Genomic DNA, 22,384 nt, shown 5'->3' with positions numbered 1-22,384 from the left:
CTGAACGATTCGGTGGTGGTCCCATCCTCTTCGGACCACCCCAAACACAGTTATGGGCAAAAATTCAATCCCAACCAAAGGCCCTCTAAAGCATTATCAGACGAGATTAGCAGTGGGCAGCGAATATTACAGTATCCAATATCAAAATAATTCCACAAAGAGCTGCAGTTCAACTAGTCGTTACTAGGTGTCCCTCACGAGTCAAATGCAAAAGCATTGAAATTATTCAACCAAGCTGCAGTTCCACGAGTCGTTACTAGGTGTCCCTCATGAGTCAAATGCAAAATTTCTTCTGAATTTGGTGAGTAGATTTAGCTTCATGTGGTTTCCTATATATTTCTATAACCTCATGTTGAGGTGTGTTTATGTTCAATTATTTTTGGCTTTCTAATAAAATCTAACTAACTTTTCAAGATTGTCTTTAGATTATTATAAATTTTGAGTAAGTGTTTCTAAATTGACAGTGTCTAACATTTCTTCCCCTTCACACTTCCATGCTGCTAAAAAGATCCTTTGGAGAGCGTCTCTAGAAAAAGTTCCAGAACGACTCAAAGACGCCCTTTCAGTTGGTAGCAGAGTAGGATTGTTAGCACATGAAGTAAGGGTTAATCTAGAATTGGCTTAGCGTAGGTGCAGTCTAGAACCCACAAGCCCAAACTAGAGCCCAATTATCGAGAATAGAAGCCAATGCGGGAATGGTCTGCTTGTGTGATGTCTTGCGAAGTTAAAGTGAGAGTCAAGTGAATGTGGTTTTGGGTCTGATGTGGTCCAAGGATTGAGATTTAAGTTGCGGGACCAGTAGTGGCCTGAGATACTGAGATATTCAAAGGTGTAGAAGACACCGTGATTGTGATTGTCTGATCGGAGGATTGAGGAGTTGTTGTGAAACGTCATTGTCAGGTCCACCTAAGACAGGGAACTTTGTGTGAATGGGACGAATTGCAGTTCTTGTGTACAGGAGTTAACTATATTGATTCGGATGACTCATGCTGGTCAAGGGTTACTGTGTGCTAATGCTCTTGATTGTTTGAAATGTATCGCTCTTTTAGAATGGCAGGCAATTCAGAACTTAGGATGATTGTGTGAGTAAATGTGTATGGAGAAATTGTGAAGAAAGGTGAGTTGCTGCAAGGAGTGTGAGTGACGCCAGATTTTGCTGCGCTGCGATAGGTCAGTTGGTGTAGTACCACACTGGGATTGGTAGGTGATCAGCAGGAATACTCTGCTGCTGTCAATATTATTTCACTACATTACTTGACTAAATATTGGAAAAGTCCAAAAATCATGTGATGTTTCAAAGTTTTATGGGATATTTTCAGAGTTGATGAAGGGGTTGTTACTTATGTGGTTGAAGAGGTACAACCCGAGGATACTCCAGCTCACTCTATGGCAACAAAGGTTGGGCTACATACTATAATTTGCCTCCAAACTTGTCATAAAATCACTGAGAAATAGAGGGAATTGTCATTTCCATGCTCTGGCACATTCAAGCTAGAGGAGTGTTCAGATTCAGGTTTGAAGAAAAGAGAGTGACTGGATTGAAGACACACATATGAGAATTGGTAATAGAAGTGAGAACCTGGAGTATGCCTGATAAGTGGGAAGAAAGGTGGTCATGGAAGAAGAGTGCAAAAAGGGTGACATGATAGACTCCGTCTCCAGGTGGGAGAACAAAGGGAATAGAGGCACACGCTTTGCGGGGGTGCCTAGTGGGAGATATGTGCATGTCCCCTGCAGTTGGGGTGATCTTGCTGCATTCACAAATGATTTAGCAAGGCTAAGAGAGAAACCCACTGAGTGGTATAAGCAAGTTGATTGCTTTGTTAAGATCTCAACAGCATTGTGGATTGATTTGAACACCTTGTTCAAAATTGTGGTTTCCGAGTGATTTATGGTCTGCTTGTAAGATAGCTGTCGAGTGGCCTAGTGCTGAGCCAAAAAGAGACTCAGTAACTCATGGTCTTTCGTTATTGGTCATGAAGTAAGATCAAGTGATCACATGGTAGGAGTTCAAAATAGCCGCACAGGATATTGATTTGATCAAGATAGATAGAATGACCAAGGAGCCTAAGGAGTCAGTGCATGCTTATTATGAAAAGCTGTTACAAACCTTCAAGCAGTAGAGGTGGTTAGATACCCTTGATCCCAAAGTCATGGGACAATTTTTGGCCATGTTTGTGACTGGTTTGAGGCCAGAGATCAGCCTCAAGATACAACAGCATCTAATCTGCTGGCAAAACAAATCTGTGGACGCAATCCTACGGTATGCCAGGTACTGCAGTGATTAGGTGCATCCCAAACATCGGAGGATAACGGAGAAATTGATGTTAGTCCAAATGCGTAATGTCCAGAAAGGAGAACAGGTGCAGGGGATGATGGGAGATGTAGCCCATGGCCAGGGTAATGCCCCAGGAGATGTACAGGTACAACAAGTTGGAGGGTCCATGGGTCAGGGAAGAGGGAGAGGGAGAGGTGTCCCGATAGATCCGAAGACAGTGATAGACGTTGCCACCCTGAAGAAGTCAGCTGCTTGTCATTTGTCATTAGATCGGGCATTGGAAACAGGAGTGTCGTCTCAACCTTACAAATCAAGGGCAGGGACAAGAACTCATACAGTTGACAGATGGGGTAAATTAGTTAATGCTAGCGATCAGGCCAAGATCATTGAAATGCAGGAGGAAATCAGGATCAATTAGTGCAAGTGCCTCAGCCTCTGAAGATTCCACAGGGAAATCAGACTTACCATCAGATTCGCTTGATGGAAGTCTAGCGATGGATTTGGTCTGGACGCACCTTATGACAGTGCCTGAGGGGGGAGGAAGACTGTACACTTGGTGCAGTCTTAGAAGTAGACCAGAATGAACCCTAGGTAGAAGCAGACATAGTTGGCCATTCCATTACTTTTCTGATTGATACTAGTGCTACCCATTCTACTGTAAGATCTACAGTACCTTCAAACCTAGCCCTCTCTGGAAAATCTATCCAAGTTGTTGGGGTCACTAACAAAATGATGACAAAGCCTTTGACGGAAGAGGTGCAAGTAAAAATTGGAACCTTCCAGAAGCTCCATCAGTTTGTGGTGTGTGATTCCAGTCCAGCGTGCTTGTTAGGGCATGATCTGTTGTGCAAACTGAACTGTACCATTTACTGCACACCAAAGGAAACTGAGTTACAGACCAGTGATGAGGACATTGATTTCAACTTGGTGAATCAGAACCTTTGCACTACTTTGTTTCTCTTACTGACAGTGGAAGGCATGCCACTGGATTTCAGAGTCACCGTCCCATCAGTGGTATGGAACGTTTCAAGAGAGGATATTGGACTGATTTGACGAGTCGAGCTAGTCCGCATACAGGTCAAGCCAGATGAAGAAACAGTGGCAGAAACTACACCTGTGATTGAGTCTATGATCATGCAGGGCAACCTGAAGGACATCATGGGAAGTCAGTGCAACTCTCCTATTATGGGTTTGCAGAAACCCAGCTGAAAATATTGCATTTTCCCAGACCTCAGTGCAATCAACAGCATAGTGATTCCATGTTGCCCCATGGTACAGAATCCATTATTAATTCTATTTCAGATTCCTTGCAAAGCTGAATGATTTACTGTGAATATTCTTGTCAGATGATTTTCTCTGTCCGATTTCATGAGGTAAGCCAATTTTTGTTTGCATTCCGTCTGAAAATGGCGTCTTAACATGGTGCCTTATCCCTCAAGGGTATACTGAGAGTCCATCCATTTTTAGAAAGATCTTGAAAAAGTACCTTGAAAGCCTTATTTTCTCCCGAAACTCAATACTGGCCTAGTACATCGATGACCTTCTCATTGCGACTGGGACGTGAGATGCTTGCAGAGATGATACCATTGCCTTGCTGACAACGGGCAAAAGGTGTCCCCAAGTAAGTATCAGTAATATCTGAATGAAGTACAGTAGTTAGGTCATCAGATTGAAAAGGGAAAAAGGAAGGTGCCACTAGAAAGAGTGGAGGTAATCATAAAGATGAATCCTGCCAGATGCTGACTCACAAGGATGTGTGCGATCCAGTGACCTGGGAAAAAGCTTGCCTACTTGCCTTCTTGGAGCGCAGTGGATGCATGTGTAGCGCTCTGGCTTTTGGAATGCCAGAGTACAAAATGTGTTTTTGCAGTTCTGCCATGAAAGGGAAGGTTGTGCTCTATCCTTACTTACCCAGACACATGGAGATGCCAGTAGATAAGGTGCCTATTTTTCAGCTACTTCAGATCATGAAGCTTCAGCTTTTCCCAGATGTCTCAAATCCATTGCTAAAAAGGTGTCAGTATTAAACAATGTGAGAGCATTGTGATGGGTCATCCGCTTACCATGTATCTATGTACCACACTTAGTTGAGCTTCTGATGATGAGAAACAAGACACAGCAGTTGATAAAGAACAGATTGACAAGGCATGAGCAGGTGCTTCTTGACGCTGGGAATGTGACCCTGAAGTGATATTCTATGTTAAATCCTGCTACCCTGTTACCTATTCCAAGTGCTGATGGGGAAGAAGCTGAAGACTATGACTGCCTGGATGTCACTGAACTGTGTACGAAAGCAAAGGCTTGACATTGTCAATGAGCTATTGTCCGATCCTGATCAAGTCCTTTATGTTCATGGCTCGTGCTTAAGAGACAACTAAGGAAATCTTTGAGCAGGGTTTGAAGTCTGTCCCATCTCATTCCACGCAAGTGGCCAAATCCTTACCTTGAAATGAGCATGCTGAGTCTCTGAACTAATCTGAGTCACGTTCTATACTGATAGCCAGTATGGCTTTGGTGTGGTTCATGATTTCAGACTGCTATGGTTACAGCAAGGGTTCCTAATGCCATCTGGTTCTCCTATAAGAAATGTGGAGTATGCAAGACAGCTGTTTGAAGTGTCACAATTGCCAAAGGAATAGGCTGTCATCAAGTGGTCCTTGACGACTGTTAAGGATCGGCTGAAAGAAGTTAATTCTTGTCTCATCAAGTTGAAGCAGCAACTGCACAGACATCAAGGGATCTTGGTCACGACCTGAACCCAGGTGACTGGGTTTTCATCAAAAGATATGTAAGGAAGAACAGTTGGGGACTTAGTTTTTGCAACAGTAGCGGTTATTGGCCCCCAACGACCATCAGCAGCCATGGAGTCTTCCTATCCCAACTAGTAATGCACCAGGATGTCCCTGTACAGAGTGGTTGAGAAAGGGGGTGGGGCATTTGACAAAGTCTCAGCAATCTTGCTGTGGAGGGCCTACTTATGGCAACAATAGGGATCTTGGCCCCCAACTACCCTCAGCAGCCAAGGTGACTTCATCCCCCAACAAGTAGCATCCCAGGAGGTCCCTGTGGAGAGTGGTTGGGAAAGGGTGCTGGACCTACGACGATGTCTCAGCAATGTGGCTGTGGGCGACTTACTTGTGGTAACAATAGGGGTGCTTGGCCCCCAACGACCCTCAGCAGGCAAGGGGACTTCATCCTTGGACTAGTAGTTCTCCAGGAGGACCCTGTGCAGAGTGGTTGAGAAGGGGGCTTGGCCTCCGACAAGGTCTCAGAAATTCTCAGCATGCTCATTTCGGACCTTTATTTTGTCTCTTTCAGCTGAATTCTGAATTTTATTCAGGATCTATCTCCCCATTTCTGACCTTTATCATGGCACTTTCTCTCCTATATTTTGCCTCTTTCTGCTCATCTTTATGTTGCTTCTTTGTGTTCATTTCTCACCTTTATCATTCCTCTTTCTGTTTCTTTCTGATCTCCATTCTACCTCTTTCTGCTTGTTTCTCACCTTTATCTTGCCTCTTTCTGCTAATTCCTGACCATTATTATGTCTCTTTCTGCTAATTCCTGACCATTATTATGCTTCATGCTGCTCGTTTCTCACCTTTATTTTGCCTCTTTCTGGATGTTTTTTACTTTTATTTTTCCTCTTTCTGCTTGTTGCTGTCCTTTACTCAGTCACTTTCTACTCATTTCTCGCCCTTATGTTGCCTCTTTCTGTTCGTTTTTCACTTTTTTTGTCTCTATCTTTTAATTTCTGGCCTTTATTCTGCTTCTTTCTGCTCATTGCAGACTTTTAATCACCCTCTTTCTGACAGTTTCTCACCTTTATCTTCCCTCTCTTGCTCATTGCTGACCTCTATTTTGCCTCGTTCTGCTAATTTTTCACCTTTAACATCCCTCTTTTTTCTTGTTTCTGACCTATATTCTGCCTCTTTCTGCTCGTTTCTGACCTTTTTTCCGTCTCTTGCTGATCATTTCTCATTTTCTTTCTGCCTCTTTCTGCAAGTTTCTCTCTTTTATTCTGCCTCTTGCTGCTTAATCCTCACATGTAATCTGCCTATTTCTGCTCATTTCTCACCTTTATCTTGCCTCTTTATTTTCATCTTTTGGGCTCTTACCCAAGACCCCGGGAGAAGCCTCAAGGCCCACGTGGTCCTAGCCAGATCCCTGCCTCCTGTGACACCTGGCATTGCTGCTGCATGGAGGGAGCTGCTGGAAAGGCAGCTTCATCTGTGCAGGAGAATTCTGTTTCATCTAATTCCTTGCCCACATGTCTGTGAGCAGGGAAAGAGATGAAACCTCCCCTTCCAGCATGCGAGAGACCTTATACTGCTCCAACCTGCTGGAACTGGAGTTTTTGCTTATGCTTGGCAGGAGCTTTCAGAGCTCCAGCTAAGCAGAAGCAAACAGCTGTATCCCAGGGGAGGGAACACCCGAGAAATAGCAGGAGCCATCTCTAGGGTATAGCGGTCCCAAGGGCCATGTATGGCTCCATGAGAGGGATTGAATGGCCCCCTTTCTTTCTTGTGAATGGGCCACCCTTGGGAGCTGGTGGTCTCTGATGCCCGGGGTGTACGTGGGCCCCCCATTTTCTGTTAATTAACCCTGGGCAAGTGGTGGTCCCAGGGCTCAGGGGGCCCATGTGACCTTCCAAACAATGTGTAATTGCCCCATGGAATTGGTGGTCCCCTGTGTTCAACGAGCCTTAGTAGGGGGGAATGTGATCCCCATCCTTTAAAATAATATGCCCCCAGGACCCGGCCTGACCTGGAGCCTGTTTAAAAAGAAGAGCTGGAATCAGAGCTTGGTTTTTAAAAATATAATGCTGCAGCAAATTTGCGAATGTTGCAAATTCATGGCAATTTAAAAAAACAAATGCTTTTGGGAACCCCAAGACGGAGGCTTGGGGGTCATGCTGTTCTTACCCTGCCCCCTTTTCATTTGTTGAAAATTTTTTGGGTGGTACTTGACTAAAACCGAGTCCTAAGACAGCTGCCAACACTTCCTGGTCAAAGTGTTGGCAGCCAATCAGAGCGCTGCCTTTCCTCACAGGAGCTCGTTATTTTTCGTGATATTGTCGCAGCTACGGATATCTCTAACTTTAGTTTTTTACATTTCTCAAAAACTACTGAACGGATTCACAACAAATAACTGAACGCTTGTGTAAATCCGTCCAGTGTTGCAGGTTTTACTAGAGGTCCTATGGGAATTTACATAGGAAACACACTTTTATTTTACATCCCCCGTCTCCCCCCGATTTGCTCGGCCCCTGCTTGATAGATTGCCCCAAAACTTACCATGCACAAGATTAATCTTTTGGGAAAAGTTTGCAAAGATTTGTCAAATAGCGGCAAAGAAATGGGCAAGTCAAAAAATGCTTTCTTATGGAAAATTAATATTAACTACCTACTTGCAATTGCCAGTAGGTTATATGTAGATAGATAGATCTAACAAAAAAGGTTTGGTGGACAACTGCACATGGTCCAAGACAAACATGCAGTCAACTATCAAATAGCAGGGAAAGCTGAGCTGTGAATGGTTTATGCAATGTGATGTCGAGTGTTTTAAAGAGATGAGTCTTCAACTCTTCCCTAAACTGGAGCTGTATTAGGGCAATTTTGATGGATACCGGAATACCTGGAAAGGTCCTCCAGTCTTTTTTGCACTTTTTTGTCTGCAGTCTGATGGTGTTATGATGACTAGTGTGCCAAGAGCTACCAGAGATAGGAAGCTTATCTGCAAGATAAGCAGGGGTGCTAGTTGTGATGACTTTGTAAAGGATGCAGCTGATTTTGACACGGTGCTAGGATAGAAAGGGGAGCCAATGGAGTTCTATCAGGATGGGCTAGATGTAGTCATATTTCCTCAGGCCCTAGAGGAGACGCCATGGAGTAAGGCATTCCACTATCCAGATGAAAGATAGAATACATTGATTAAAATATTTAGTGTTACCTGTCCACTTCATACCCTATTCACAAACCCGTCATACGAGAGGTGCAATTATATAAATTCACTAGTACACTGTTTGCCTGAATAATGTCCTCATAAGTCATATAAAATGGTCTCCGGAATTTTTGTTAATGTCCTGCAGCTGGACTTGGTCAAACAATCATCTTCACTCACTCACCATCAACAGAGGTTAAATGTTAACATTGACACACTAACTTTAATGTTATTTTTTGCACCTCTTTAACCAGACTAGTCATCAACATATTACCTCCATTCCTACAATCCATACAATTGTAAATGACAGGGCAGAAATCTTCAATTCATTTAAATACTCGTCTTTCAATTACAGCAGCACTATTTTGAAGAAAGTACTGATGAAGAAGCAAATGATTATGGGGCAGATATATCAAAATACCTATTTGCGATTCTCAAATAGCGATTTTTTGAGAATCGCTATTTGAGAATAGCAAAATGGTATGCATGTAAGAGTTCGCTATTTTTTAGCGATTTCTTAAAATTCCTTAATTGTGATTAGCAAATTGCTAATCACAATTAAGGAATAATTTCCAATTCATTTCTATGGGCCAGGAGGCCCATAGGAAGGAATGGGAAGTTATTCTCAATTTGCGATTCGCAATTTGCTAATCGCAAATTGAGAATAATTTCAAGGGTGCAAGGGTGTCTTAAGGACACCCTAACGTACCCCTAAAATTTACCTGTATGCGCATATGGCACACATACATGCCCTAAGGGCATGTACGAGCGCCACATGGCACCTTTACAAATGTCAAAAAGTATTTGTAAAAGAATTCGCAAATTAACACCAACAACAAGTTGGTGGTAATTTGCGATTTCTTAGTGTAAATTCGCAAAGCTTGAATACTTCATACATAGCATTTAAGGAATCGCAAGTTTGAGATGCAATTTCAATGATACATCGCATTTTCTGATTTTTTTGTCGCAAACGCCGCTATTTTACGATTATCAGTGTTTTCGACAAAAAAAACGTTAGATACATCTGCCCCTTAGTCTTTAACATTTCTGAGTCTACATAACGAGATGCATCATTCTCTTTACCTCCTCGTTGAAGGGAATTGGTGGCACTGTTGGGTCCAGGCGGAACATTTCATCACAGAGGAGGGCTCTCATGCACAGGACCAAGCTGTCGACGTCTCTTGCCATGGGGCCAATCACTGTAGGTGCTAAAATTGACAGATGGAAAAAATGTGTTAATTTATTGGCATAATGATCAATCATGAATAAGGCTGTTTATCTTAATAGAGTTAGAGCAAATCTGCCATAAAAATGAACATTTATTCATGATGATGTGGTGTATGATACTCTATCTTTGTGCCTTAAATTTTCAAATAATTTCAGATATTTCCCAAAAAATATGAAACAATAAAGGACAGCCACATAGATGACCTTGGGTAAAACCAACTTTAGTTTGATCCATTATACTATTTCTAGCTGCAGGAATCTAAGATTTAAAAAATCTTAATCTATTTCTCCCATAACAATCCAAGACCAAAAAGCATTTATAAATGAGTACCCTCTTGTAGAGCGCATAGGCTACTCTCGAGCATCGCAGCGCTGTAAGACCAGAGGACATAGAAAAGACACTATTGAAACAAGAATGTCTTTAATCGCTTCCTGAAAGCTAGATGGTTGGATTTCTGCCTGATATTGTCTGGGAGTTTGTTCCATCCTTTGGCTGCTTGTACAGAGAGCTGGCCGCCACCCATCCGAACCAACTTCACCCTAGGTACTACCAGCAAATTACACTCGTTAGATCTTAGAGAGCGACACCGATTGATGGCGACGGAACAGGGGATCAAGAATGGATGGGCCAGCACTATGGATGGACTTTTGCGCCAAACATAAGGTTTTAAACATAATCCTTTCCTGAATGGGTAGCCAATGAAGCGATCGAAGTGAGGCCTTAGCAAAACATCGTTTGGGGACTTTCATGAGCAGCCGAGCTGCACAATTCTGCACAGATTGCAGAATTTTTATGGTACCAACTAGGGCCCCCATGTAGACGGCATTTGCATAGTCCAGCCGCGACAAGATCAGCGACTGGACCAGCATTCGTCTAGCTTCGAATGGAAGGAGATCTAGAACTTTTTTTAAGAGTCTCAACAATCCATAACAAGTCGCGCCCACCTTCTTGGCCTGGTATTGAAATCCTAGTGAGGAGTCCAACCAGATCCCCAGGCTTTTTATTTGGGTCTTAGGTACCAGAGGGGGTCCCAGACAATACGGCCACCAGGGGTCCAAGTTGATTGGGGCTTTATAGCCCAGAAGCATAATGTCCGTTTTGGCCCCATTTAACTTTAAAAAAGAAGAGGTCATCCATTCCAGGACTTTGGTGAGACATGGGGTCAAATTATTGATCCCCTGATCTAAAGCATCGTCCCTCACCAAAGAAACAACCAGCTGCGTGTCATCGGCGTAGGTGACAAGTTGGATTCCCCAGGGAAGTACCACCTCAGCCAAAGGTCTCATATAAATATTAAACAGCGTAGGGCTGAGTGATGATCCCTGTGGAACGCCGTGATTCAATTGCAGCTGGCTCGATGACACCTCTCCCTCGAAAACGGAGAAGCATCTGTCCGATAGGAAGGAGTGGAGCCATTTGAAGGCCAGTCCGGAAACCCCTGTAAGACGCAGCCGGTGCAGCAAGAGAGAGTGGTTCACAGTATCGAAGGCTGCGCTGAGGTCCAGCAGGACCACCACAGCGCAGCCTCCTGCATCCACAATACCTCTAACTGCCTCCAGATATATAGGACATAATAGTAAAATTATTGTGGTAAAAAAATGTACAGCTTGGGATACGTTCCGGCTCCAATGATTTACTGACAGTGCCAATATCTGGAAATTACCCATATTTTTTTTTTATTACATTTTTGACTGTAGTTACATGTTTACATGATGTCACAGTAATTACAAATGCAGGAAAAAACATGTCAACAGCTCAACTGAACATTCATGTAGCACTGGATTATAGTGAACAGCGTAGTCTCTGTGTCTGGAGTTTGTTACCATAACATCCACTTTAGTATTGAGATCATCAATTTGCATAACTATTATTTTTTGTTTATGAGTTATTACGTTTACAGATCAGCGCTTATAGGTATGTGTACAGCCAACTAAAAATTAAAGCATAATTCTTTCGGTGTTAGCGAGTATCCGAAAAGCGTAAAACAATCTTTAATGAAAAGAAAAATTAACTCTCCCGCAGCCCCCACCTCTCTATGTACGTACTCCTGTCTAGCTGTTCTGTTAACACCTGCCTCCCTTATACCCCGCAGTGACATGTTGTTCAGTATGTATCATGACAGGCATTTATTGACTAATGTGTGAATATGGAACTTGTGCACGCGCTACGCCTGCGCCCGGTTATAACCAGTGTGTTTCTTGGTTTGTGGGGTCCTCAGAGTTCTCGTTGGTGTGTTGTTGTAGTTCGGCTAAGCATGTGTTCCATTGTGCAGCTATGGGGGTTTGTCTTAAACCCAACGTTTCCTCTCACCTGACAGCAATACCCTCTGCTTCAGCCCATGCAAGCATGGAATGCCACAATGCCTGCACATGTTGTGCATCTGTTGCTTTCCATTTTTTTGTGAGTAGTCTCTTAGCTCCTACTATTCCCAGGTCTAAAAACCTGGAAGTCACTTTGGTGGCCGCTGTTCTCCGGAACTTGTGCAGTAGGTATACTGGCCAGGTGAAGGGTAACTCGCGCCCTGAGTAGGTGTGCAGTTGGTTGGCCACTGCGCTCCAATATGCTCTAATATGGGGGCAGCTCCACAGCATGTGTATTGGAAATTACCCATATTATTGGTCAATGCAGCATTTGTATTTAATGCAAATGTTGTTTGTGATTTCTTGAGATCCTGAGCAAGAAGACGACTTTCACCATCTGCATACTGAGCAAAAACCTTCAATCGTATCCCCCTGAATCCAGGAAGACCGTCATCCACGCACTCATCACCAGCAGGCTGGACTAAAGGTAAACCCTACTACACATCTCTACTCCACGAACTCCAGACCATCGAGAATGCCGCAGCCAGACTCGATCTCAGCATCCCAGGATGAGACCACACCACCCACCACCCACGAGAACTCCACTGGCTCCCCTTCAAAAAAAGAGGGAGCTTCAATCTACTTACACACTCCTACAAAGCTCTCCACAACACCAGACACCAATACCTCAACAAATGAATCTCTTCCTATGCCCACAAGAGAAACTTCTGCTCAGCTGACCAGGCCTTGGCCGAAATCAGGGAATCCATATAGCCAGAACAGGAGGCAGATTCTTCTCCTACATCGTGGCCAAGACCCGGAACGAACCCCCCCTCTGCATCAAACAAAGCCCCACACTGCAAGCATTCATAAAGAGCCTTAAGACCTGGCTTTTTGACCGACTGGTGCTGCCAGAATCAACGCCCCCCCCAGCGCCTTGAGACCCTCATGAGTAGGTAGTGTTCTCTATAAATTCCCTGGTTGATTGATTGATTGAAATTCTCCATTGAATTTAATCCTCCCAGAAGTGATATCTCCATATCACCCAGTGCTTCTCTGTTATTTCCTTTATTAGCAACAACTCTGTATACAATTCTGAAACATATGGAATAATAAACTATGCACACCATGGCGTTGAATATATTAATAACTTTAAATTTGACTGATATTGATATTTGTTAGTGAAACGGGTGGAAGCTAACATCCTGGCTCATGTCTTGTACTAAGAGAAATAATTGATTAACTGAGAAAAGATTTGCCCAAAAATATTAGTTTGTATTAACAAGGACAACACTTTTCTAGAGGGATGCATTTGATTCTGTTCAAAGGGGGCTAGACTTGCCACTTCAAGCGGGACAGTTCCTATTGGAACAGGACCAAGCAAGGGAATTTTATGGACTGGTATGTGGCCCAGAGTAAAGTACCAGTGACTAGGATGGATTCAAGCATTCCATTCATCACTTTTTTTCTCATTGATCCTTTCATCTTTCTGTCAAATGGAATTGGGATCCTGCTGCACAAATTAATTGTTCTGTGCTCTATACAGACTCACAAATGTTTGTTTCGAACACTTTACTCCCCATTCATAGTGAATATCACTGTTTTGAGATCAGTACTTTTAAATAAAGTAGATCTACATTCATTTTTTATTGTTTAATGACCAACACACTTGACATTTATCTAAAAATTAAGAATTTTTTTTACATATTGATCCTAAATCTTTTTGCACGCCTCACTTCATTCCTGCTTTTTAAATAACACTCACTTCTTAATTCACTTCACACTATAATCGAAGGTTGACTTTAAGGATGGAGTGAATATTTACTTTATCATTTTGATTAAGCCTGGATGGAGTTCGCGGAGTTTGGTGACGTGCAAAAAAACCTCTGCTGCGCTACATGGTGCACCGCAAGCTGCAGAGTGTGTTAGCTAATTGCCGTTTGCGTGGGATTTTCAGTGCTGGGAGTTTTTCCGCACTCTACCACCATATAAAAATGGCACCATGCACAGCACAAGCGGGCACTGCTTCCTTTCTGCTGCTTGACAAGATTTTTTTACATGAGCAGCAGCTTTCTCACCACGAATGGATGGGTTCTCAAGGCGAGCAGTCTCGAGCATACTCAACCACTTGCAATGAGAAATCTGATCGCCGCAGTGTGAAATGTAGCCGGGAGGTTGATTTTCCACGCTCCCCAACTTGACATTGATGATCGCGAATGAGGAAAAATCTTCCCGGGAGGTGGGGTTTCCTCTGTCGCGTTCGCCAACTTGATGTTGATGAGCGAGGAAAAAAACGATGAGCTCTGCGTAACGCAGAAAACTCTGCAAACGGAGTGGAGTTCATGGCCCAAGGTTAGATACAACCGATTCAGGTGCAAGTGGGGCTGTGTCCAGCTTCACCCTCCCATTGTGCCAGTGATGGCAATTCTAGGTGCACCTAAGTGTGTGGATGGCGTGGAGGAATACCCAGAAACCAGCTGTCAACTGCACCCTCTTATGTGACCCAGGGACAGGCTATAGGCACTAAATGGTAAAGTAGGAAAGCAACAACTTTCTAAAAGTGGCATTTTCAAAATTGTAATATAAAATCAGACTTCACCATTAGTTAGGATTTTTCATTACTATTCCAGGGACATGCACTGGTTAGCTTTTCCCATTTGGAAATTACAGTTTAATAAACGTAAAAATGCAACTCCAATGTTATCCTATGGGAGAGATGGGCCTTGCAGTAGTGAAAAATTAATTTAGATTTTGCTCACCGTCAGGACTTATAAAACTTAAAATTACATGCTCTACTTTTTAAATACACTGAACCCTGCCCTCTAGGCTGTCCAGGGATGATCCTAGGGGTGACCTATGCATATTTAAACGGAAGGTTCGGGCCTGTCAAAAGTTTTCTTTTGCCAGGTCTTAATGGCAGTTAAAAATCTGCATACACACATGCAGGTATGGGACAAGGTCAAATGTCTACTTAAGTGGGTGGCACAATCAAGTGCTGCAACCCCACTGGTAGCATTTAATTTACAGGCCATGGGCACATGTAGGGTCCATTTACTAAGAAATTACAAGCAAATTAAATATGCCAATTGCGGATCAGCTAATGTTACCATGTTTTTTGGAGTGAGCACATGCAAATAGATATTGGTTAACAGTGGTAAAGAATGCAGAGTCCTAAGGGCAGCAAAAACGAGATCAGCAAAAATGAGGAGGAAGGCAAAACAAATTGGGGGAAGATCACCCTAAGACTGGCAGGTCTAACAACACACTTTTTTTTAAAGTTGCTGGGTGACTGCTGCACTTCCAGCAACCCCCAGAACATTAATTAACATGATAGGTGGTGTCTAAGCCCATTTTTGGGGCACCAGAGGTAACCAAAAATACCTATGTAATGCCCTGACATGGCATCATGGGGCACTGCCCCGGCAGAAGCAGTGAACATTAAATTGTTAGAATAGAAAATTCATGTTTGCTCATTGTTCTATGTATGTTAGCATTCGCTGCACCATTTTCTTTGTCTGCTCCTTTTTGAGTTATAATCAAAATATATTCTTCGTTATTTCCGAGAAAAGGCCTCTGTTGAGTTGTGTTTTTTCAAGGCTAGGTTTTGCTTCACGAACAAATACACTGTTCTTATTAGTGCATACCTTTCCCTGCAGATAGGGACCTTCTCCCACCTGTTTAGTGGTTGGCAGGGGCAGAGCTACCTTGATTGGTAGATAGTGTGTGCCTGGCCTCAGAATTGAAGCTTATTTTCTATACTCACAGTTTTGCTGCATCTGCTTGGAAAATTCCACAGTGGGAGTGCCTTTATTGATTTTTAAATGTTTGTAATGTATCTTTTTGCTAGCTGAAGTTAGTCCCTCTGCAGCACTCATAGCGACTGGACAGACTGGCTCTGCTCTGAGTGTACTTTAAATAAATAATTATTGCTTTGCATTTTCTACAGTCTGACCGACTCTTCATTTGTATGGAAGGCTGAGAGGTGGTCAGTAGAGACACGAGTGACCTGAATCGGGCCACTTCCTTCAGTTGGCGCCTGAACAGGAACTCCTTCGGGTGAGTGACCCATCCCCTTCTGCCGACAGGGGAGAGGTCGAGGCCATCGCCAGGTGGGACTGACGGTTCATGGATCCCTGTGGGAGGAGCATTGATTTCTTGCAGCTGCCCCTTCTGTCCTCCCAAATGGTGCCTTGCCCAGCAGTCATCTCGCTTGGAGTCCTAAAGGAGAAAACCCTTGGATCTGACCGTTTGTTCTGAAGAGTCGGCAGCGCAGAATTAGCTTGTTTGACCTGCATATATCAGGTGAGTTTGTTTAGGTTCTTTGTGGATATGGAACCATTTTGGTTTGAATTTGGTACAGTCTGAGGACCGTCTTTGGGATAAAAGAATTTGCATTTGCTTTGCCAAGCATACATCGTGAACTATTTTTCTTTTGAGAATGCCTGGTATCAGTAAACTGTTTTCTTTGTGCTGTCGCTGTTGTTGTGCAGATGCTCGATTGGAAGAAGTTTAGCCGGCGCCCCCAGAAGGCACTAATTTTGAGATGTATGTGAAGCATAGCCTTGGCCCTATTATGTTTAGTACATTATGGCACACATTTATGAGAGACAATCCTGAATTGCAGTGGCCGTTGATGGGAAAATTTGATGAACAAAAAATTGGGTTCTCACAGGAACAGTTATTTAAGAAATGAAGTAGACCGTATATGTTTGATTCTCTCAGAACATGGCAGAATGTAACTAAACAGAGACGATTGAAAATGGAAAAGGATGCACGAAAGGAGAGAAGGCAGACATTGAGTCAGAAAGCTGTAGCATATGACAAAGAAAAACAGGAGACAGGAGTCGAATGTGCAGATACAAGGCTTCGGTTGCAAATTGATAGATCTTACTTGGCCCAAGAAGAAAATGATACTTTTGTGGAAGAATTGCTAGATGCTTGACCCCCACCTCTTTTTGCCCCACAAAGGATATAACCTGCTGTTCCCTCACAGTCACCACAGCCTGCCACATCTGTTTCAATTGCACCTGTATCTACAGTTGGTGCTTTTAGCAACAGCACCTCCTGTTTCTTCTTTGTCCTTGCCATCCTTGGCAACAGTGGGTATTAGCACACCTGCTGTTTTGACTCCTGTATTCTCTTCCACTCTCTCCCTTTCGGTAAAAGCACCAGCGACGATTGTACCTGTTACTTCAGTCACTTCTTGTTCTCTGGTTTTCCTTCCCCTGGTATCTTTAGGTAGTGAAACGCCGGTTCGTGGATTTGAGGATAGAGATTTGAAATTTAAGGAGCGCATGGGTCAATTTGTTCAATCTGAGGTGGAAAACGTAGAGAAGAAGGTAGTAGCCAATCAGCCTGAGCAATGGAATCATAATCCCAAGTATAGTCTGGAGGATGTTTGGAGCATGATAAAAGATTAAGAACACTTTGTACAATGGTATAAAAGGGAGTGGTAATGGACGGAGCATCTGAATCAATCAAACACTCCCATCCAGTCAAAAGATCTGGGTTTAATCCATCACCGTTCTTTAGCCCACTCTGCCACCCCAGTTCAGACATGGCTATATGCAAATCAGTCTGACCCTGTGCCTCATGGGACAGTCCAGCCCGAACTGTCAAGCCATGTCTTCCCTGGACCCGAAACAAGCTTCCGAGGACCGGTTTCTGGCATTCCAGCCATCTTCAGCCCGGCTTGCTTGAATCCAGTGGCAAAGTGAGCAAGGGACTCACGTCTGAGCATACCCTGCCACACTTATGGCGGCCAAAAGCGGTACAAAAGGGGGTGGTGATGGACGGAGCATCTGAATCAATCAAACACTCACACCCAGTCAAAAGATCTGGGTTTAATCCATCACCGTTCTTTAGCCCACTCTGCCACCCCAGTTCAGACATGGCTATATTGACCCCCACCTCTGTTTGCCCTACAAAGGATATATCCTGCTGTTCCCTCACAGTCACCACAGCCTGCCACATCTGTTTCAATTGCACCTGTGTCTACAGTTGGTGCTTTTAGCAACAGCACCTCCTGTTTCTTCTTTGTCATTGCCATCCTTGGCAACAGTGGGTATTAGCACACCTGCTGTTTTGACTCCTGTATTCTCTTCCGCTCTCTCCCTTTCGGTAAAAGCACCAGCGACGATTGTACCTGTTACTTCTGTCACTTCTTGTTCTCTGGTTTTCCTTCCCCTGGTATCTTTAAGTAGTGAAACGCTGGTTCGTGGATTTGAGGATAGAGATTTGAAATTTAAGGAGCGCATGGGTCAATTTGTTCAATCTGAGGTGGAAAACGTAGAGAAGAAGGTAGTAGCCAATCAGCCTGAGCAATGGAATCATAACCCCATGTATAGTGTGGAGGATGTTTGGAGCGTGATAAAAGATTATGAACACTTTGTACAACAGCATGCCCTTAAGCATATGTCTGCTATGTTAATTAATATTTGGCAGCAACATTGTAGTGATGATGCACCACAAATTCTGTTAGATATTAAAGACTGTGTATATGCTAGTGGTATCGAGCCTGGCAACGTTTTTGGGTTTTGGGAGTTTCACGATATTAGTTGCCTATAGAGGTAGGTTGCATGACAAGAGTCCCACTCCGGTATCCCAGTTTCCGATGTGGGAAGTTCATCCCATATATCACCCAGAGATACCAGAGTTATGGATCAGTGAGGTAATGTTACTTGTGCAGGTGTAGCGGCCCATTTCCAGGAGCAATTGGTTTATATTCCGTGGAAAATAAGTGATGTTTAATTCCTGAAGATTCATTTGCCCAATCCTATGAAAAATCATACTGCTTATTATAAAGAATTGACTGAAGCTGCCTCTTTGGCTGTAATGACTCTTGCTGACATTGAACTGTTCTGTGGTCTTCTTGTTACGGTTGATATTTGGAGACAGGTTCATACGCAAGACCATATCACAGATCTGGGAGGTACTTGGGATGGGATTAAAGGATGGGATCAAGAACGAAAGTCAGGTTATAAGCCCTGAGCCGACATACTTGCCTTGCCAGGTCGCATTATCACGTATATGCATTCTCTTATTCTGCCAAAGAAAGTAAGTTGGGACAAATTGACAGCTTGTTGACAGAAGATGGATGAGAGTGCGTCTGATTTCTTCACCGGTATGAAGATACATTTTTAGACAAAAGTTGGCAGGATGTCTGTTGAGGGAGGAGTTTGTTTGTTTGTTGAAAAATTTGTTTATAATCTTCTTCCTAAAATTGTGACTCATTTGCAGGTGTCTGAGAGTACTTGCTCCACTTCTTTTCCTCTGTTATTCTGAATATGGCTCAGTATTACGAACACCGTGATCAAGAGAAGAACAAGACAGATAAAAAGCATAAGGAAATGGAGACGAAGGTGCTGTTACAGCAATCATTTAGGCGTAATGGTAGAGGACGTGGTGGTCCTTCCACACGCTAGTAGGCAGCTGAATATGATGTCTTTGGGGCCAAATTAGTGTGCAATTTGTAAGGAGGAGGGTCACTGGTGTAGGGAGTGTCTCGTGCTTTTGCAGAAGGTGGTGGTCCCTAGAGCAGGAGGTTCTCATGGACGGGGTAGTGGAGCTGGTGGGGCTGATAGGGCTCAGAACGCTGCAGCCTCATAGGGTTGTTCTGATAATTACTTTGATGACCTCTTTGATGAGCAGAACTACCATGATGACTATGATATAGATGAAGCAACAGGAATGTCTTACAGCTAGGACAGCCAGGGACCGAGTGGGTGACCAGTACGGATACCTGTAGACCAGCGTGGCCCTTATGTACAGCAGAACTGCAAGGTTTGATTAAGGAATTTTTGGTGGACACAGGTACAACAAAAAGTTATGTTTCTCGAAATATGGTCCCTGAGGCGGGTCTGTCTGGCCATAATAATGTTTCCGTAGGTTTTTCAGGTGTACCCTGTTTTGAGTCCCATTTCAAGTCCCCTTGCATTGACTATTGGTCCTTTCACTGTATATTCTTCATTTTTGCTGACATCTAATTGTGGTGAGAATTTGATGGGTTTGGATTTGTTGAAGAAATTGCATGCCACTATTTATGGTTCTCCAGCAGGTGTCTATATGACAAAGGGCCCATATGTAGCAGGAGTTAAACAGTGTTTATCTAAGGATGTACCTCTTCCTATTGAATTTGCGGAGGTGCAACCCACTTTGTGGGCGACAGGTGATACAGACGTATTGAGGAATTGATACAAAAAGGTGCAGTTGAAGAGATGTCTGCCAATGTTTGTAATAGTCATTCTTATGATTCTTAAACTGACAACCTCAGGTTCCCCTGATAATCATGAGGATGTTTATCATTTTGTGATTGCCCTGCACAAATTTAACAAGATTGTGGTTCCTCAGTTTCTGGTGCATCCTGATATCACCACTCTTTTGACCATGATTATTCTACTGCCAACTTCTTTTCTTTTATTGATTTGAAAAATGCATTGTTTAGTAGTCCTATTCACCCAGATAGTAGATATCTGTTTGGTTTTACATTAGCTTGTATAAGCTTTAGGTTCCGTTGAGCCAAGCATTTAAAGCTCAATTGGATTCCCTTTTGCTTCCTGCAGGTAATTTATTGGTGCAGTATGTTGACGATCTCCTTATTGCTTCTGATACTGAACAAGTTTGTAAAGACAGTACAGTAAAGTTATTGCTACATTCAGCTCAGCATGGACATAAAATCTTTCTTTCTAAATGTAATTATTGTCAACAGGAGTTCACCTACTTAGGTCACCTACTGTCGTAGGAGGTTAACCCCTGAGCACATCAGTAGCATCATTAAAATGCCTATTCCTCAGACTCAGAAAAAAGTGTGCGCTTTTATAGGTATCACTTCCTGCTGTCAGCAGACCTAACAACTCCCTACTAATCAAACCCTTGCTTGCCTTAACAAAGAAAGAAGTGCATGAGCCTTTGTCTTGTATGCATGAATGTCAGCAGTCTTTTGAGCAATTGAAACTGCGCTTTGTTTGGCTCCAGTATCTGGCACCCCTAATTAGGGCAAACCATTTGTGTAGTACAGGCATGAGATGGCTCGTTGTGTGATTTTTGTCCTAACACAAAAAGTTTGAGATAAGCAACAGCCGTGTGCTTATTTCTCTGCTATCCCTAATCCTGTCATGAGAGCTCTCCTGAGTTCTCTAAGAGCAGTCGCGGCTGTGGCCACTTCAATAAGCCCATCGGCTGGACTCATGCTTGATACTGATCTCACAATTATGGTGCCCATTGCTGTGGACACGCTTTTAAACAAGACAAAAACAACGCACCTCAGCAGTGCAAGTCTTACTGGTTATGAACGGACATTGTTTGCTAAACATATTACAATCAAAGATGTACTACTCAGAATCCAGCCACATTACTACCCTCCCTTTTGAGAGTGATGGAGTCGACAAACATGAGTGTATCTTCTGGACGGAAGAATGGACGAAAGGACGGGTAGACTTGACTGACATTCCCTTATCTGACCCACAAGGAGAACTATATGTTGATGGCTCTTGTTTCAAATTACCAGATGGCACTACAGCTGTGGCTTATGCTATTACCACACTGCGTACAGTAGTAGATACATCACAAGTCCCTTATCAGTTGGCTCAAGCTGCCGAGCTAGCTGCCCTTATTCGAGCTTCTGAATTGAGTGAGGGACTGGTTGTCAATATCTATACTAACAGTCAATATGCCTTTGGAGTCGCACATAATTTTGTGCGACTCTGTACTGAGAGAGGGTTCCTTTTTTCCATGGCACCAGAATCCAGCAAAAGGCACGCTACATTGAGGCTTTCGTCTGCTTTGACGCTCCCCAAGAAATTGGCATGTGTAGCGCCCACTAGAAGGTCACCGATGATATAGGTAGAGGAAATGCTTTTGTAGATCAGACAGCTAAGGAAACGGCTCGGACGAGGATGAAAAGAATGTTTGTAGCAGGTCTGGCTAGGTGGGTACCTGAGGTTGTCATATTCGAGGACACTCTTGAGAAAGAGATACAAAGTGAAGCCACAATAGAAGAATTAGCATTGTGGCAGGAGAGTACAGCACAGTTAAATGATGAAGGATGTTGGATTGATAAATCAGGGAAGCAGAGATGGATGTTGCCGATGCATATGTTCTTGCTGTGGTCACTATGGGCCATGGTCCAGTTCATATTAGCGCTAAGGCATTTGTAAATTATTAGATCCTGTATGGCAGAATGAAAATATCTCTAAGACAGCACAGTTGGTAAATTATTGCATGGCATGCATGATGCATAATCCTGAGTAGGGTACCCCTACACAGCCTGGTAATTTTGCACCGCCCACTTTTCCTTTTGAAGTCCTTCAAATGGATTATATCGAATTAGAGAGATACAATAATTTGATGTATGTTTTGGTGGTTGTATGTACATTTAGTACTTGGGTTGAGGCTTACCCCATTAAAGACAATACGGCCATTTTGACTGCAAATTCTTTCCTCGCTTCGCCTTCCTCTGATTGATTTGGAGTAATAATGGAAGTCATTTTAATGCAAAAGTGATTCAGTTGATATTTGATAGTTTACACATTAAGCAAATGTTCCATGCTGTCAATTATCCGCAGTCAGCAGATTTAGTTAAGAAGTACAATGGAACTCTCAAGCTCAAACTGGCAAAACTTCAGGAGACCACAAGGT

The 22,384-nt window shown here is 43.2% G+C and overlaps 1 protein-coding gene across 2 annotated transcripts in view; it reads right to left on the bottom strand.

Annotated features, from left to right (window-relative positions):
- The window catches only part of LOC147662018 (vitamin D3 hydroxylase-associated protein-like), a 720,315-nt gene that overhangs the window by 205,855 nt on the left and 492,076 nt on the right, over positions 1-22,384 (bottom strand). For both annotated transcript variants that reach the window (XM_086951181.1, XM_086951182.1), the window contains one exon: positions 9,305-9,429. In XM_086951181.1, coding sequence (XP_086807307.1) covers positions 9,305-9,429 — 125 coding nt within the window. The remainder of the gene's footprint in view (positions 1-9,304; positions 9,430-22,384) is intronic.

Source organism: Lissotriton vulgaris, unplaced genomic scaffold, assembly GCF_964263255.1.
Source record: "Lissotriton vulgaris unplaced genomic scaffold, aLisVul1.2 SCAFFOLD_770, whole genome shotgun sequence".
NCBI lineage: Eukaryota > Metazoa > Chordata > Amphibia > Caudata > Salamandridae > Lissotriton > Lissotriton vulgaris.
This window is presented reverse-complemented; position numbering and strand designations above follow the sequence as displayed.